The 13,628-nt window shown below is 46.2% G+C and overlaps 1 protein-coding gene across 8 annotated transcripts in view; it reads right to left on the reverse strand.

Moving 5' to 3' along the window:
- FRRS1L (ferric chelate reductase 1 like) overlaps positions 1–11,717 on the reverse strand; it is a 33,635-nt gene extending 21,918 nt beyond the window's left edge. For 7 of the 8 annotated variants that reach the window (XR_014803625.1, XR_014803472.1, XR_014803433.1 and 4 more), the window contains exon 1: positions 11,345–11,717. Coding sequence is in view for 4 of the 8 variants with exons in the window: in XM_021093685.2 (XP_020949344.1) it covers positions 11,345–11,582 (238 nt within the window). In the remaining 4 variants the exon portion in view is untranslated. 8 annotated transcript variants of the gene reach the window in all.
- Between the last annotated feature and the right edge of the window lie 1,911 nt (positions 11,718–13,628).

Here is a 13,628-nt window from a genome sequence, read left to right on the forward strand (position 1 = left end):
TGCTTGCCTAGGGCTGGGAGTAGGGGCAGGAGTAATATCTAAAGGATACAGGTACAGGGTAATATCTACAGGATACAGGATTTCCATTCAAAAGGGTGAAAATATTCTAAAATTGATTATGGTGAGGGTTGCACAACTCTGCGATATACTAAACCCCACTGAACTATACACTTGAAATGGGTGCAAAAAAAAAGAAAAACAATAGATGTCTTGCATACCACACTTCCCTATTCCATTTAACCCAATTCAATTGTGAATTCAAGCGCTGAGCATCTGATTGACAGAATCAAGATCATATTCAAGCTCCAAGGTAGTGTGCTAACCCCCGCAAAACAGGCGAGCACACTGGATAGAAGCTGGAACAGACACAGAGGGAAGCCAACCCACCACACCTGCCAAATTTCTCTGCTCTTGTTTCGCACTTCGTTTATTTGCCCCTTCACCCTTTCCCTTGACATTTCAAAGAACCAAATTTTGATTTGGGTAATTATTCTCATTTGCATTGTGTACGTGCCTTTTGCATTTCATTTATTCCTACCCAGGTCTGCATTATTTCCTTCTTTTTTGTGTCCATTTTGAGTTGAGTGATTAGTTTATTTGTTTTCAATCTTTATTTCCTGAAAAACATATTCAAAGCCATAATTTTCCTCTAAGCTCTGTTTGAAGTTCAGGCCAAGCATTTTTCTTCTTCTTCTTCTTCTTTTTTTTTTTTTTTTTTTTGGCCACCCCGCAGCATAAGGAATTCCTGGATCACATCCAAGCCAGATCCTTAATCCACTGTGCCAGGCCAGGGACTGAACCTGTGTCCCAGCATGCCAGAGACACCACTGATCCCCATGGCACCAGAGCGGGAACTCCCAGGAGCTGCACTATGAAGACACCTCCCCAGGTCAAGCATTTTGACACATACCATTTTGATAGTCATTATAAATGTATCTTAATTTTCCTTTTGAATTTTTCTTTAACCTAAGACATAATTTAATATTGTTAGCTTTTTAAAAAAATTTCAGACATGGGTGATCCTCCCTCTTATTTCTTTTAAGATGATTATAACATGATTAAGTTAATTTCAACTTTTACTTCGCTGTAGTCAGGAAGTATCTGTACCATGTAGGTTCTCTGGAATTTACTGACTTGCTTTTGTTCTGGTATATGGTCAATTTTAGTGGACCTTGTGTGCTCAAAATGAACGTGCTTCTATATCTATATATCCTATATGTCTATCTGACTTAACTAACTACTTATATAATTAAAATCACCTATACCTTTTCTTTTTTTTCTTTTTTTTTTTTTTTTTTTTTTTTTTTTTGCCATTTCTTGGGCCGCTCCCTTGGCATATGGAGGTTCCCAGGCTAGGGGTCTAATCGGAGCTGTAGCCACCAGCCTACGCCAGAACCACAGCAACGCAGGATGAGAGCCGCATCTGCGATCTACACCACAGCTCACGGCAACGCCGGATCGTTAACCCACTGAGCAAGGGCAGGGATCGAACCCACAACCTCATGGTTCCTAGTTGGATTCGTTAACCACTGTACCACAATGGGAACTCCATAATCACCTATATCTTTTCTTAGTTTTAAAATGTGTTTGATTTTTCAGGTCCAAGAATATGTCCAATTAGAAATGTTGATTTAACTACTTCTCTATATATTCCCATAAGTTTTTCCTTTATATAGCTGGAAGCTATATTGTCACAGGTATTATTTATCTTGATTTATTATCAGTGAATAACATTATTTCCCCCTATGTTTTGTCTTGAATTATATTTCATGTGATGTTACTGTCACCTCAGTTTTCTTACGGTTCATCTTTCCCTGGAGTATCATTTTCTATTCCTTCAAAAACTGTATAGTACTCACACAGACATTAGGAAAACTCTTCTGATTTTCCTTTCTCATATTGCTCTTGCCTGGTTTTGCTAATGAGGTTATGTTATCCTCATGAAATGAGTTGGGGACTATTCCTTTTTTTTTTTTCTGTCTTTTTGGGGCCATACCTGCAGTATGTGGAGGTTCCTAGGCGAGGGGTCCAATCAGAGCTGTAGCCACCAGCCAACGCCAGAGCCACAGCAACGCGGGATCCAAGCCTGTCTGCAACCTACACCACAGCTCAAGGCAACGTCAGATCCTTAACCCACTGCAACCCACTGCGTAAGGCCAGGGATCGGAACCCACACCCTCACGGATCCTAGCTGGGTTTGTAAACTCCTGAGCCAGGATGGGAACTCTGGAAGATTTTTTTTTTTTTTTAACTGACTCAATTTCATTGGTAGGTTATTTAGGTTTTCTGATTTTTCTTGAGTCAGTTTTTGGTAAGTTATATTCTCCTGGAAATTTTTCCACTTAACAGTTCAAGTTAATTAGCATAAAGTTATCCCATGTATTCTTATTAGCTTACTTTCAAAAATCTGCTTCCATGTTTTATTTGGCTATAATTCACATACCATAAAATTCACCATTTTAAAGGATACAATTCAGTGGTTTTTAGAATCTTCACAAGGTTGTACAACCATCACCGCTATGTGATTCCAGAACATTTCCATCATTCCAAAAAGAAGCCTAATACTTGCGAGCAGTCACTACCAATTTCATCCTTCATCCAGTCCCGAGCAACCACAGAGCTACTTTCTGTTTCTATGAATGTGCCTGTTCTGAGCATCTCACATAAATGGACTCATACAAATTAGGCGTTTTGTGTCTGGGTTCTTTCACTTAGCATGTTTTCAAGGTTCATTCATGTTGCAGCGTGTATTGGTAGTGCATCCCTTTCTGTGGTTTAATGAGATTCCATTGCATGGATATAACCACATTTTAAAAAAATCTGTTCAGCGGCTGATACACATTTGGGCTGTTTCTACTTTTTTGTTATTATGAATAATACTGCCATGAATATCTGTGTACACATTTTTGTGTGAACATACGGTTTTTATTCTCTTGGAGGAGAACTGCTGTGTCATATGTTAACTCTACATTTAACTTTGAGAGAAACAACCAAAATGTTTTCCAAAGTAGCTGCACCATCTTACATTCTTATCAGCTGCACCTATGGCATAGAGAAGTTCCCAGGCCAGGGACTGAATCCTTGCTGCAGCTACGGCAACGCCAAATCCTTTGACCCACTGTGCCAGGCTGGGGATTGAACCTGTGCCTCCACAGTGACCCAAGCTGCTGCAGTTGGATTCTTAACCCACTGTACCACAGTGGGAACTCTTCCTTTCTCTATTCTTTCATTAGGTTAGCTGTCTTTTTATTGTTGGTTTTTTTTTTTTTTTTTTTTTTTTTGTCTTTCTTAGGGCCATACTCACGGCATATGGAAGTTCTCAGGCTAGGGGTCTAATCGGAGCTGCAGCCTCTGGCCTACGCCACAGTTACAGCAACGCGGGATCTGAGCCGCGTTTGCAACCTACACCACAGCTGACAGCAATGCCAGATCCTTAACCCACTGAACAAGGCCAGGGATCGAACCTGCAACCTCATGGTTACTAGTCAGGTTCGTGAACCACTGAGCTACAACAGGAACTCCTTATTGCTGAGTTATAATGTATTGGCTTTTTTTTTTTTTTTTTTTGCCATTTCTACGGCCGCCCCCGCAGCATATGGAGGTTCCCAGGCTAGGGGTCTAATCGGAGCTGTAGCCACCGGCCTACACCACAGCCACAGCAATGCAAGATCCGAGTCGTGTCTGCAAACTACACCACAGCTCATGGCAACTCCGGATCCTTAACCCACTGAGCAAGGCCAGGGATCGAACCTGTAACCTCATGGTTCCTAGTCAGATTCGTTAACCACTGAGCCACGACGGGAGCTCCTATATTGGCTTTTTAATCTCTGCTAGGTCTAGGGTTACTTCCCCTTTTTTCATTCCTGATATTATTTGTCTTGTCTCTTTCTCTTGATCAATCTTGCCAGAATCCTGTTGTGATAGTTAATTTTATGTGTCAACTTGGCTGGGCCAGGTGAGTGGATACGTGGTCCAATGTTATTCTGGATGTTTCCGTGAGAGTATTTGGATAAGATAAATAATTGAACATTTAATTTCGTTGCCTCTGACTAAAGCAGACTGCTCTCCACAATGCGGGCGGGCCTCAACCCACTGCAGCTGAAGGCCTGGGCAGAACAAAAAGACAGACCTTCCCCAAGCAAGAGTGAATTCTGCAGCAGATGGTCTTCAGATTTGAACTACAGCATCAGCTCCCTCCTGGGTCTCCAGCCTGCCAGCCTGCCCTGAAGATTCTGGACTTGCCAACCTCCAAAATCGTGTGAGCCAATTCCTTAAAATCAGTCAATCTCTCGCCCTCTCCCTTTCTCTCCTACACGCATCCGATTGGTTCTTGTCTCTTTGGATAAGCCTAATACATTTATCCACTTTATTCATATTTTCAAAGCGTCCCTTTCAGCTTTTATGATCCTCTTTGCAGAATACTTGGTTTCTATTTCATTAAATTCTGCTATACCTTTTTTTTTTTTTTTTTTTTTTTTTGTCTTTTTGCTATTTCTTGGGCCGCTCCCGCGGCATATGGAGGTTCCCAGGCTAGGGGTCTAATCAGAGCTGTAGCCACCGGCCTACGCCAGAGCCACAGCAGCGCGGGATCCGAACCGTGTCTGCAACCTACACCACAGCTCACGGCAACGCCGGATCGTTAACCCACTGAGCAAGGGCAGGGACCGAACCCGCAACCTCATGGTTCCTAGTCGGATTCGTTAACAACTGCACCACGACGGGAACTCCAAATTCTGCTATACCTTTGTTATTCGTTTCCATCTATTTTCTTTAGAGTTATTCTCTTCTAACTTCACACTTTAGGGGCATGTCTCCTTTTCTTCTAGCAGCATTTAAACCCGATAACCAACTGCCTCGAGGGGCTTCCGCCTGGACATGCCACCAATGAAGCAATTCCACATGCTGGAGGCAGAGCTCCTCTCCCTCCCTTACACTCTTCCTCCTTCCTGTGTGTTCTTCCTCCTTCCTTCGAGAGGAATCCCACCACCCTCCTCCAGTCTCCTAACCCTGAAATGTCAGTCCTGGATTTCTCCACCTGGAGCTCTCACTGAGTCACCAGCCTGCCTCTTGGCTATGGCACAGCTTCCTATCTGGTCCCCCTACCTCCCTTCTGCTTGTCCACCACGTGGAAACCAGGTCTTGGCCCAGCACTGTTTGAGGAACTTTACTGGCCTCTCCCCAACCGCTTCTTCTCCGCTACACCCACTTGTTTTCCTTCGCCCTGAGATGTACGGCTCAGACACCTGACACGGCCAGCCTCTCCTTCACCCCTTAGCGCTGTCCATGTTCCTACTTTTTTATTACTGCTTTTCGGTATTTTTGTTTGTTTGTTCCTATCCCTCCACTTCCCATTTTGGGGCTATTTTTTTTTCCTTTCTATCTAAAACAAAAATTGGGATTAAGACCAAATAATAACGGTTTGGGGCAAAAAAAAAAAAAAAAATTATTTTTTCTGCTTCCCTTTCCGTCTTCTTACTTGTGCCCTATAAACCCTTCCTTCTGTTTTGGGGTAGGATTAAAAATCACTTTTTCGGAGTTCCCGTCGTGGCGCAGTGGTTAACGAATCCGACTAGGAACCATGAGGTTGCGGGTTCGGTCCCTGCCCTTGCTCAGTGGGTTAACGATCTGGCGTTGCTGTGAGCTGTGGTGTAGGTTGCAGACGCGGCTCGGATCCCACGTTGCTGTGGCTCTGGCGTAGGCTGGTGGCTACAGCTCTGATTCAACCCCTAGCCTGGGACCCTCCATATGCCGCGGGAGCGGCCCAAGAAATAGCAACAATAACAACAACAACAAAAGACAAAAAAAAAAAAAAAAAAATCACTTTTTCTCCTTCAGCTATTTCTATAACACATAAGGCACTTATTTTCTTGGTTCATTTTTCCAGGTTCTCAACATGCTTCTGTGGTTTCCTTTCTTGTCTCTCGGACACGATCTGTTCCTCCTTTGCAATCCCTTGAGCCTGTTTTGCCACACTCCACTGGGTGGTTAATGGCTTCTGGTTTGCGACTTATTGCTTCTAATGAACTGTTTGGATCACAGCCCTCAGGTATTAATTTAGTACTTGATTCCTTGAGGTTTTAACCAGAAATTATCTGTTCAAACCACTGAGAGCTACTGCATCAGCCTCTTTTTCTGGACTGCCTGAATCATTTCTGCTTATCAGAGTCATATGACAAAGTAAAAATGTCAGGAGACTTTGTAAAATAGAAAATCCCCCCCCCCGCCCCACACACACACGGGGAGCCTGTTCAGCAAAGCTTTCATCGTGGCACCCACCACTCAGGAAACTGCAGTTCCCAATTGCCTACCGTATCAACTCCAAGCCCCTCTCCTCAAGTTTGCCCACGAAAGTGCCCCATCCTACCTGTCTCACTGCACTTCCCAGCACAGGTCAACAGGGACTCACTGTTCCAAACAAGGTGGATGCCTTGCACCAGGTTATCCATAAATTCAATCAACAAATCTGTCCAGTTCTCTGCTACTTTCTAGCTGTGTGACTTTAGCTACAATACTTAGGTTTTTTGTGGGTCAGTTTCCTTAACACTAACATGGGAGTAACAGTAGTATCTAAGTCAGAGTATTGCTATAAGATAAAAGTTAACATGGGTAAGGTACTGAGGACGGTGACTGGCACACAGTAAGCACTTATGAAAAGTTATCTCCAATTCATGTTATCATGGGGCTAGATCATGGAGATAAATTAAATGCAGATTATTTACTTTTAAATTACTTACCCTTGTTGTGATTTGTTTTGGTTTTATTCTCTTGCCCATAAATAGTATATATACACTGTTTTTACCTTTTCACTGAACAAAGTGATGCTATCTTTGTGCGAACCAAAGTACAAATGAAGAGATACTATAAATTAAAAAAAGGGTATGTGAGTGTTTTCGTGCATGCATGTATGGATGTACGTGTGCATGTGTGTGTGTAGTCTTCTTATTCTCATACAGTACGTGCGTATGAACCATAAGGAGAAAAGTATCCCAAATGTACATTCGTAAGGTGATGGTTTATGAATCCACATACAGTATATGGGAGACAGAGGAAGACAGAAGCAGATGAAGGAACTTTTGCCCTTCCCCCCATGCTCTGTTCTCTCTACTGTCTACTAGCTCCTTCCCAAGATGGGAAAAATTGTGGTCAGAAACTCATTGATTGGGCCAAGTTTTACAAGTGATCAGATTACTATGCCCTAAAGATGAATAACTTGGGAGTTCCTGCTGTGGCACTGTGGGGTAAGAATCTGATCTGACTGCAGGGACTTCCTCTTGTGGCTCAGCAGGTTACACACCTGACTAGTATCCATGAGGATGTGGGTTCCATCCCTGGCCTCGCCCAGTGGGCTAAGGATCTGGCATTGCCCTGAGCTGGGGTGTAGGTCGAAGACACAACTTGGATCCTGCGTTGCTGTGGTGTAGGCTGACGGCTGTGGCTCTGATTCATCCTTTAGCCTGGGAACTTCCATATGCCACAGGTGTGGCCCTAAAAAGAAAAAAAAAAAAAAAAAAAGAATCCAACTGCAGGGGCTCCGGTTGCTGTGGAGGTGGGTTTGATCCCAGGCCCGGTATAGCAGGTTAAGGGATCCAGCTACAGCTCAGATTCAATCCCTGGCCCAGGAACTTCCACATGCTGTGCGTGTGGCTACACACACACAAAAAAAAGTAACCTGGAATGATGTTCCTGTTTTCCTTCCTAGGTAGTGCATGGCCCAAGGGCAAGCCAGCTACATCATCTATGTGGCTGGCTGGTAAGACTCACAGTTGCTTCTCAGACCTGACCTGTAGATCTTAGCAGCAGGGAAAAGCGAGCACAGAGTTTCACTTGAGACTTAACCCTAAGCCAATGGCCAACTCGATTTTTTTTTTCAGAGAATCCTCAGAATAGGATCTTTGCCCATCATCATGTGATAATCCATTTTATATTACTGTTGTTCTGAATACATAGACTCTGGCTTGATAACCTCAAGGGGAAGAGTTATAAGTAATAGGATTTAAGCACCAAGAACCTATCAAACCTTTTGACCACAGAGAGCATGAAGGGTCATGGCAAGACTAGAGAGTGTGCTGTGGGAGAATATCCTTGCCTAATGACAGGGGATGGGAGGAGGAGAAAATCACAGAAGGCTCCCGGAAAGAGGTGGCATTTGAGCTGGGACTGGAAGGATGAGTAGTACAGGCTAAGACAGTGGCAACCCCTAAGAATTCTGAAAGCTGGCATCATTAAACCAAAACATAATTTAAAGTTTAAAAAATGACCATGTTAGGGGTGATTATAAACATCAAATCAGCCAGTGTTTCATCTCTGGCTTTGGGGATCCTTGGCAATCTGGTCACTGGAGAAATGATCTCTGGACAAGGTGGGTAATGGTTACTGGGCTCTCCCATAGTTTCAAGGAATTCTCCATTTCCACTCCCATTATTCTAATTCCCTTTTTCTGATTTCATATTACTGGGCTACCTCTTCATTAAAAATTTAGTTCGTTGGCTACTTTGAACCTGAGAAGGGGGTACCCTGTAGAGTCGATCAGCAGAAAGAGACAACACCACTTGTTTTGAAAGAAAGAATAGTTTAAAGGTAGTTTTCACCTCTTCACTTGCCACTTCCTCCCCAATCAACTGGGCTCCCTCCTTCCTTCTTCACTGAATTCATCCCAGGAAAACCCACCCCTTAACTGTCATTGCCTGAATCCAATCAACTATTTGAAGTCTCCACTGGGCCTCACCATGGCATGGCACACTCTTCCTGATGCCCTCTTTTCCTTCACCTTTCAGAGGTACACCCTTCTGCAACATTTCCTGGTTCTGCTTCTCTCTCTCTGGCAGTGCCCTTTTAAGGCCATGCCACCAATTATTTCTAAGGATCTTGGGAACGTCTCTACTCAGGACCCACAAGGCTAAAGCCTTGGCCCAGGGTAATCCAGCAGAGGTGCTGCCCCTGAGAGGCTCACCCCACAAACGTCCCCACTGGAACCTACCAGATGGTTGTAGCAGCAGCCTTTGAAGATAAGTGAAATGGTTAGAGAGAAGAGGAGAACAGAGGGTGAAGGCTCAGAGTGAGGGAGGGGTCAGAGAGAAAATTACAGGTGAAGGAGTTGAAGTTTCATTCAGGGAGGATGTTGCAGCCATTACACTGAGGGCTAGAGCCAGGCTTCAGGTTGTCTGTGCAGAATGGGTGAGAGTGGCAGGCAGACAAACTAGGAATTTGTACACACCACACAGGCCCTGCTGCCCTGTGGGGTCACCTCACCTAAATGCCCTTCCCTTTCTGTCTCACCAAAGTCTTTCTCACTTCCCAGTTCATCTCTGTAAAGCTTTCCTTTGGGCTGTAGCCCACTTGATGTCCATGGTCATAAAACTGCCTGGACTATACAACCAACTCCCCTCTCTCAGTGCATACAAACTAATCTAATAGACATAGACTCTAACCTTGTTCTCCATTTGTTAGGTACATGTACCTATTGAGCATATAATTTCTCACATGCCACCTCTGAATCACCTGTCACTGTGCTGGGCTGACTATGAACAGAATAGCCATGTCTTAGATGCTTTCAGAAAGAGATGGGTTTGGGACTATTTATTCCTTTCCAGAGTAACAGATTCTACTTCTGCTTGTTGTCCCCCTACCCACACCCTCCTTCCCTGCCATTCCTCCTTCTCCCTGGCCATGTGGCTACCCAGCTAGAAGACTACACTTCCAGGCTCCCTTGCAGCTAGGTCATGGAATCAGGTTTTTGTCAGAGGATTGTGAGTGGCATGATTTGTGCAACCAGCTAAAAGGTAATTGCTTGTCCTGAACTTCCTCTCTTTCTTCATCCTCAAGCTTGAACAAAGATGTGCAAGCAACGTGACTTCCACACTAATGAGGACAAAGTTCAGGCAGCAGGGGGAAGGACAACATGGAAGGAACCTAGGTCCTTGACTGACCCTGTGGAACAGAACTGGCCCACCAGCCCAGACCAGCCTGACTCATGTGAGAGAAAAATAAACTATCTTATTTAAGCCATGATATGTTGGGGTCCCAGTTTCAGCAGTAAGCCTCTACCTATATTTCCCCAAATCCATTTCTCCGTTTAATACAGTAAGTCCCATTTTTTGAATTGGGCATATTACTTCCCAGCTAAAAGGCTACACTTCCCAGCCTTCCTTTGTGCCCACGTGTGACCACATGACTTGGCTGTGGCTACTGAAATGTAAGTTGAATTGTTACATGGGACTTCTGAGTAACCCTCCTTATAAAGTAGTCAGTGACCTTCTTCCCATTTCCTCTTTACCACTGTCTGGAAAGTGAATGCAATGGCTGGAGATTAAGCAGCCATTTTGGGCCATGAAGTTACATGCCAAGAGTTGTGAAGAAGCAGAAGACCAGAACTAGTGTTGACCAGTTCTAGACTGCCTAATTCTAGATTACTTTATATACAGAGGAACGGCTATCTTATGTAAGCTATTAGTGTTTGTTTGTTATAAGTAGCTAAATCTAGTCCTAATAACAGATGTACCCAGCATCATATCAGTTGCTAGGACACACAACATTTCAAACCCCAATTTGATTCTTGATTCCTCTTAGCAGAAGAAAAGGAAAATCACTTTCCAAATTGCAGAAGTTAAGAAGCCAGTTTCCATTCCTTCTGAACAGAATCAGCTTGGCTTTTGTGCTCCCTGAAACGCTGCCTCTGCAGGGGAGGTCTGTGTGACAAACCCCCAGTCTCTGGGCCCAGCAGGCCCCAACAACGGTGGCTCACACTAGAGGTCCATGACACGTGGGAAAAAGAAGTGGGATGGAAGTGGGCAAGGAGATGTGACCCAGCTCTCACAGCAGGGCAGTGAGCACAAACAGAACGCTGAAGCTGGGACACCAGCCACTGCAAATTTAGGTCAAAACAGACAGGGAGGAAATCAGGCAACAGCCCTCTTTAAATTGGGATTTCCGCTTCCCATCAGCTGTTCTGATACCACACCTCTATGCCAGATGGCAGTCTCCTCCTTTACCATCCTCTACCCCAAGCCCTGGGGGAGGGTGGCGGCCGGATGCTGAAAACAGGGAAGCTTAGACTCAGTCCCACCTGTCTGCAGCTTCGCAGGACCTGGCTGACCACCGCCCTCCGCCGGCCTCAGTCTTCCCACCTGCAAAGCCAACCGCAGGTGGAAGGCGCTGACATCTCGTCGGGCCCCCTCTCCAGGTGGATGGGTAGGGTGAACCATGCGTTCCCCCTTCTGAACCTCGGCTGTACCAGCGGCACCCCTTTGCAGCCTAACCAATTCCCCGCCCCCGCTCCCACCGCCGCTCCTCCGTCCCCCATCCCGGGTCTCCGCTCCCGCAGCCCGTCATCCTCCCGGAGCCTCACCCTCCTCGGATAGGTAGCGTAGGTCGTAGAACTCCCCCGCGAAGGTGCCGTAGGAGGAGTCGTGGCGCGGCGCCGCCTCGTCCGCGCCCACGTCCCCCCGCGTGCGGCCCCGGGGTCCACGGCCACCGGGGCCCGCGCCGTCGTCCGCAGGGCTGGCGGCGCAGGCGGCGGGCCCGGTCAGCAGCAGCAAGAGCAGCGGCGTCCAGGTTCCCCGGCGCTGCCGGCGCCGCTGCGCCATCGCTGCGCACAGATCCCGCAGCCAGGCCGTTGCGGCCGCAGCTGGGGCGCCGCGGGCGCGGGGTCGGGACTGCGCCGCCGCCGCCGCCGCCGCCGCCAGCGCGCATCCGCGCCTCTCCCCCGCCACCCCGCCTCCAGCCCGCGCAGCCGCGGAGCCGCCCGCACCCGCAGTCTCTCGGCGTCGCTGTGCGCATCTTCGCTTGTCCCCGAAGCCTCCCGTTTTTCCTAGCGTCCTCTCTTCCTCGCCCGGACCGTCTTTCTCTGCCTCCTTCCTTTTTCACATTTCTCCCCATTTCTCCCTCCTCAGGGGCCTCTCACAGGTATATATTTGGCTCTTCTAGACTCTAGCTACTGAGAAAGTAGTCGGAGGACTAGCGGCATCAGCAGCCCACGATGCCAACGTGTTATCACTAATCTCCGGCCCCACTGCCGACACAGGCGTCAAGATCGGCATTTTCCCCAAATCCCCAGGAAACCCCAATATACGTTCGTACTTAAGAAGTGCTCCACCTTGGACACATCTTGTTTGAGCTGCTGCCTCCCCCACCTTGTTCCAGCACTATTGGGAACACTTATATAAAGCACTTAACTATACCCATTATATCTTGGGATCATCACTGAAAAAGTTGTAACAGCAAGATCCCCACTTTACAGATAGATAGGTAAACCGAAGTCCTTAGAGCTGGAGAGAAACTAGAACCCAACTCTCTGGGCTGGCTTCACTTAGACTTTGGGAGTATGGAGTCAGCAGAGGCTGGCGATGCCCTTGCATAAAATGCTCCCTTCAAAACTAGGCAAGTGTTTACTCTTTCCTCACAGCAAGCACCCATGGGCCTTAGCAAGCCCAGACCATGTGTGATGGCCTGAATTTTCCACTTTTGCCCAAATCCATTCTTGCCGGTTGGTTGAAATTCACTTGTTTACTCAGCCATTCATTCATTCACACCAAGCACTTACTATGCCCCTGTTCCCGTAATTCTTTCCCAATAACTGTTTCCAAGTGAGAACACGTTCAAACTGCTAAGCTGTTTTCAGCTAGAAAACATGGACACAATTCTTTTTATGCTAGTATGACAGAGCCAGCATTTCTAGCTTGCTTTTGTTTGATTTTATTGCCTAAACGAAGAGAATAATTATGGAGGCAGAAAAGCATAGAGGGTCCAAATGCAGGCCCAGAAGTTCAGACTGTGTGGGGTGGTGATTAGCAACCTCTGTGATGCCATGGAGATTAGGTAGGATGTAGAGGTGAGGGTCAGTAGGCTTCCATGATGTAAGTGGCATAAATGAATATGCCTATGGTTATGAGATACAAATATCCAAAAGAAACTAGTGATTTTCCCCTTTTTTGGCCCGGTAGAAAGGGAGAAGTGTTGTGTGACCCAGAGGTCAAATATTTGCTCTTGGGTATCAGCTAACACTGATGGTGAGTTGTCCAACTGGAGTTTAAACGTGTTTTTTCTGACAGGTGATTTGGGTATAATTCATGGACACCTTGGGCTTCACTAGTTTTCCCAATATACCGGTGGTTGCAAGAAATAGATTAATTTCTTTTTTCTTTTTTTGCCATTTCTTGGGCCGCTCCCTCGGCATATGTAGGTTCCCAGGCTAGGGGTCGAATTGGAGCCATGACCACCAGCCTACACCAGAGCCACAGCAACTCAGGATCCAAGCCGTGTCTGCGACCTACACCACAGCTTACGGCAATGCTGGATCCTTAACCCACTGAGCAAGGGCAGGGACTGAACCCGCAACCTCATGGTTCCTAGTTGGATTCGTTAACCACTGTGCCACGACGGGAACTCCTAGATTAATTTCTTGAAAAAGATAAGATGAAATATAATTACTTTAAAAATCAAAACAGGAGTTCCCGTCGTGGCACAGGGGAAACAAATCTGACTAGGTACCATGAGGTTGCGGGTTCGGTCCCTGGCCTCAGCCTGTGGGTTAAGGATCTGGCATTGCTGTGAGCTGTCGTGTAGCTCACAGATGTGGCTCGGATCTGGCATTGCTATGGTTGTGGCATAGGCCAATAGCTGTAGCTCTGATT

This window comes from Sus scrofa, chromosome 1 (genome assembly GCF_054392235.1).
Source record: "Sus scrofa isolate SSC_HxYL_T2T_F1_AM1 chromosome 1, Sscrofa_HxYL_maternal_Yorkshire_Landrace_v2.0, whole genome shotgun sequence".
Classification (NCBI taxonomy): Eukaryota; Metazoa; Chordata; class Mammalia; order Artiodactyla; family Suidae; genus Sus; species Sus scrofa.